This window comes from Macrobrachium nipponense, chromosome 3 (genome assembly GCF_015104395.2).
Source record: "Macrobrachium nipponense isolate FS-2020 chromosome 3, ASM1510439v2, whole genome shotgun sequence".
NCBI lineage: Eukaryota > Metazoa > Arthropoda > Malacostraca > Decapoda > Palaemonidae > Macrobrachium > Macrobrachium nipponense.
In genome coordinates this window covers 5,149,320-5,154,319 of record NC_087202.1, presented here as the reverse complement: position 1 = coordinate 5,154,319, position 5,000 = coordinate 5,149,320, and the positions used below count along the sequence as shown (strand labels likewise).

General features: G+C 43.4%; 1 protein-coding gene across 1 annotated transcript in view; it reads left to right on the top strand.

The window, feature by feature from the left end:
• Window positions 1-5,000, top strand: part of LOC135222126 (alpha-1-inhibitor 3-like) — a 34,587-nt gene that overhangs the window by 14,671 nt on the left and 14,916 nt on the right. The window contains exons 16-17 of the mRNA XM_064260295.1: window positions 4,510-4,738; window positions 4,964-5,000. The exon at window positions 4,964-5,000 is cut by the window's right edge and continues 160 nt beyond it. Coding sequence (XP_064116365.1) covers window positions 4,510-4,738; window positions 4,964-5,000 — 266 coding nt within the window. The remainder of the gene's footprint in view (window positions 1-4,509; window positions 4,739-4,963) is intronic.

Below are 5,000 nucleotides of genomic sequence, written 5' to 3'. Positions count from 1 at the left end.
TTTCTTAGGCCCCTCTAACCGCAACCCCCTTGACTGTACCTCCGTTCATATTCTATTTCTTCCATCTTGCTTTCCTCAGCCCACTCCGAGCGATTGTTCCACAGGGCAACTGCTTTGAGGTTATCCTCCCGTTCTCCTTTCAAACCTTTTTACTGTCAATTTCTGTTTCAGCACTGAATGACCGCATAGATCTTAGCACTTGGCCTTTGGCCTCTGTCCTAAATTCTATTCTGTTCTAAAACAAATGGCCTATCTCTAATGCAAGTGGTAATGGAGCGTGAGTTGTCAAAAATGTGTAAGTGTAAGTGACAGTAACTTGTATGCTTATGTAAGGTATTATTATTATCATTATTATTATTTTTTTTTTTTTGCTCTATCACAGTCCTCCAATTCGACTGGGTGGTATTTATAGTGTGGGGTTCCGGGTTGCATCCTGCCTCCTTAGGAGTCCATCACTTTTCTTACTATGTGCGCCGTTTCTAGGATCACACTCTTCTGCATGAGTCCTGGAGCTACTTCAGCGTCTAGTTTTTCTAGATTCCTTTTCAGGGATCTTGGGATCGTGCCTAGTGCTCCTATGATTATGGGTACGATTTCCACTGGCATATCCCATATTCTTCTTATTTCTATTTTCAGATCTTGATACTTATCCATTTTTTCCCTCTATTTCTCTTCAACTCTGGTGTCCCATGGTATTGCGACATCAATGAGTGATACTTTCTTCTTGACTTTGTCAATCAACGTCACGTCTGGTCTATTTGCACGTATCACCCTATCCGTTCTGATACCATAGTCCCAGAGGATCTTTGCCTGATCGTTTTCTATCACTCCCTCTGGTTGGTGCTCGTACCACTTATTATTGCAAGGTAGCTGATGTTTCTTGCACAAGCTCCAGTGGAGGGCCTTTGCCACTGAATCATGCCTCTTTTTGTACTGGTTCTGTGCAAGTGCCGGGCATTCGCTTGCTATGGGGTTTATGGTTTCATTTTTTGTATTGCACTTCCTACATATGGGAGAGATGTTATTTCCGTCTATCGTTCTTTGAATATATCTGGTTCTTAGGGCCTGATCTTGTGCCGCTGTTATCATTCCTTCAGTTTCCTTCTTTAGCTCTCCCCTCTGTAGCCACTGCCATGTGTCATCGCTGGCTAGTTCTTTTGTCTGTCTCATGTATTGTCTGTGCATTGGTTTGTTGTGCCAGTCCTCTGTTCTGTTTGTCATTCTCCTGTCTCTGTATATTTCTGGGTCTTCGTCTACTTTTTTTATTAGTCCTTCTTCCCATGCACTCTTTAGCCACTCGTCTTCACTGGTTTTCAGATATTGCCCCAGTTCTCTGTTCTCGATGTTGACGCAGTCCTCTATACTTAGTAGTCCTCTCCCTCCTTCCTTTCGTGTTATGTATAGTCTGTCCGTATTTGCTCTTGGGTGTAGCGCTTTGTAGTTATTGTCATATGTTTCCTGGTTGTCTTGGATTCATATGGCTGCAGGAGTTCTTGCCTTTCGGTCCGCGCCTTTCCACTATTCCAGCGCTGTATCTGATTACTGGCACTGCCCATGTGTTTTATGGCTTTTATCATATTTCCGGCGTTGAGTTTTGACTTGAGTATCGCCTTGAGTCTCTGCATATATTCTTCCTGATCGTTTTGTCCTTCATCTCTTGGTGTTTTATATCCCCTCCTTCCATTATTCCCAGGTATTTGTATCCAGTCTCATCTATGTGTTTGATGTTGCTCCCATCTGGTAGCTTTATCCCTTCAGTTCTCGTTACTTTACCTTTTTGTATGTTGACTAAGGCGCATTTTTCTATTCCAAACTCCATCTTGATCTCCCCAGATACAATCCTTACAGTCAGGATTAGGGTATCTATTTCCTTGATGCTCTTACCATACAGCTTGATGTCGTCCATGAACATCAGATGGTTGATTCTGTTGCCTCTTTTCTTGAGTTGGTACCCGGCATCCATCTTCTGTAGTACTTTTGTCATGGGAATCATGGCTACTACGAAGAGTAGTGGGGACAGTGAGTCGCCCTGGAAGATCCCTCTCTTGATATTAACCTCTGCTAGTCTTATTCCAGAGCTTGTAAGTATTGTATTCCAGTTGCGCATTGTATTTTTGAGGCAGCTGATGGTGTTTTCAGGAATTCTATTAGCCATATGTGTGGTATCATGTCGAAGGCTTTCTTATAGTCTATCCATGCCATGCTTAGGTTGGTTTTCCTTCTCCTACTGTTCTTCATTACCATTTTGTCTATCAGGAGCTGGTCTTTTGTGCCCCTACACTTCCTTCTGCAGCCTTTCTGTTGGTGGGGGATGGTGTTTGTCTCCTCTAGGTAATTGTATAGCCTTTCACTGATGATACCTGTTAGTAACTTCCACATTATTGGTAGGCAGGTGATAGGCCTGTAGTTACTGGCTATATTTCCCTTACTCTTGTCATTTTGTACTAAGGATGTTCTTCCTGTGGTCATCCATTTTGGTGCATGGTGATTTGAGATACAATGCTGGAGTTATTCTGCTATTCGTGGGTGTAGGGCCTTGAAGTTTTTGAGTCAGTATCCATGGAATATTCATCCGGAGGCCTGGGGCTTTCCAGTTTGGCATTTTCTTAGTTGGTGTCTGACTGTGTCTGTCGTGATCTCTGTGAATCTTTGTTTTATTCTCCCTGTTTCTTCTTCCTTGACTTCCTGGAGCCATGTTGCATGTTTGTTGTGTGATACCGGATTGCTCTATATGTTTTCCCAGTCTCTTACTTGGTTCGGCTTCAGGAATTTCTGGGTGGTTGTCTTCCCCTCTTAGTTGGCTGTATATTCTTTTCTGGTTGGTTCCGAATAGTTTGTTCTGTTGGTATCCCTTATTCCTGTTCATGTACCGTTGGATCTTATGTGCTTTGGCCTTAAGCCTCTGTTTTACATCTTCTATTGTGTTGTTTAGTCCCCTCTCTTGTACTTTGTATTTCTCGTTGAGTTCCTCCCTTGTTTTCTTGCTTCTTAGCCTTTTTCTGCCATCTCTTTCAGTTTACTCAAGTCAGATCTCATCACCATGATTTGCTTTTCCAGGCGCCTTTTCCAAGGAGGTTGCTGTTTTGGTTTCTGCTGGGTTGGTTGTGCTGGTGGTGTTGGTGTTCGAATCCCCATCAGTTCTGCTACTAATCTTGCTCCTGCATATGCCAAGTTATTTGTTTCTGTGATACTGGTGGTGTGTATTATGCCCATTATTTCATTGACCTCACTTGTTTTCTCCCTTAATTTCTTGGCGTTGTAGGCTTTCATGGAGGGGATCTTTGTTCTCTCTGTATCTGGCTCCATCCATTGTCTAATCTTTTCTACCCATTCCATCCTCTCTGTTACTTCGTCGGTGTTTCTTCGTGTGTCGTTGTTTGATACCTCATCATCCCTGTCGTCTTCTGTGGCATCGTCTCTCAGTTCGTCTTCGTGTAATTCGTTGTCGTGTGACATTTCCCTTTCCAGTTCTTCTCTTTCTGTTAGGGAGAGCCAGTTCTTTTTCTTTATGTTCCTTACTTGGTCTGCCAGCCTCTGCTCTGTTTGGGTGGTGTTATTCCTCTCATTCCAGAGGTTGACCAACCTTCTTCAATATCCCCTCTCCGGCGGGTTGCTTCTGATGTAGCATCTCCATATTTCCTTATTTTCTTCTCTTGTCCATTTCTTCCTTTTTCCTTTTTGCTTCTGTAGCTCCAATCTCAGGCTGTTGATTACTGTCGTTGTGGTGGGCAGTTGCTGGCTGACGACCTCCAAGTACCTTACCGTCTTCCCCTTCAATTGGGTTGAATAACTGGTTGCCGGACGAAGCTCCTCTGTTGCCAGAGGTTCCATTTACGTCGTTGTCGTTTATTCCTTCATTTGTTTCCATCATTGCTGAGTTTTGCTATTTAACCCAAAGCTGGACCCTACCCCATCAGGGATAGGTAATCATTTACAGCTGAGTAGACTGAGGAAATTATGGTAAAGATCCTTTCCCAAGGAATCAACGCCGAGGAGAGCTGTCACCCATCCAACGACTGACCAGCCCCAATGTTACTTAACTTAACTTAATCAGTCCATTGACGACCTAACCGACTCTGCCACGGCGCCACATATTATTATTATTATTATTATTATTATTATTATTATTATTATTATTATTATTATTAGTCATAATGCTCAAATCTTTGCTACAAAAGAACCTTATGCCCCATTGGAGACTGAAGCCACTTTCTACTGATTCGAAATTTGTGTAGAGTTTGATATTGGAGGTATTTTACCTATGATTTGGGTTTCTGTTATGAAAGCGTTTCTAACCATCCCCCATCTATTCTTCTTAGTAAAGTAACAGTTTTCAAATTTATTATTTGTTTAGATGGGAAATCTGTGCGAACGATGATTCATTTCTCTCTTTGCTATCACGGAGGCCTTTTGCCCATCCTTAAAGGCTTCTGTATTAATTTAATATTTGCTCAACTAGAATAAGCATTATACTGAAGCACAGCGAACGCCTCCTGACGCTGTCCACAGCGAGAGTGGCGAGACGGCGAAGGAGGTCGAACTTCCGGACACCGTGACGACGTGGGTGGGCGAGGCCATCTGCCTCCATCCAGAGTTGGGCATCGGACTGAGCCCCAAGTCCTCCATCACCTCCTTCGTGCCCTTCTTCCTAGACCTCAGTCACCCAGCCACCGCCCGCAGGAACGAGAAGGTCCCCGTCCTGGTCTCCGTCTTCAATTACCTGACTGAAAGTCTGCCTGTAAGTGATGGATCCTGTGAAAAGACTTGCATTCCTCCCAGGAAGGTCTTCCTGTCAATGGTTCGCTCTTCTTTTCAGTGGCCTGTAGTTGCCAGTTTTGCTCTTGTTTATAAAAGAAACGATTGATATTTTGTTACACATGCCTGGCCCCTGTAAATATATATCAACACTCACACTACAAAGTCCATGCTAGCATAAACGGATAATGATTTCCTCACTCACCAGGTGACCGTTGAGTTGCTGCCAAGCGCAGATTACACGT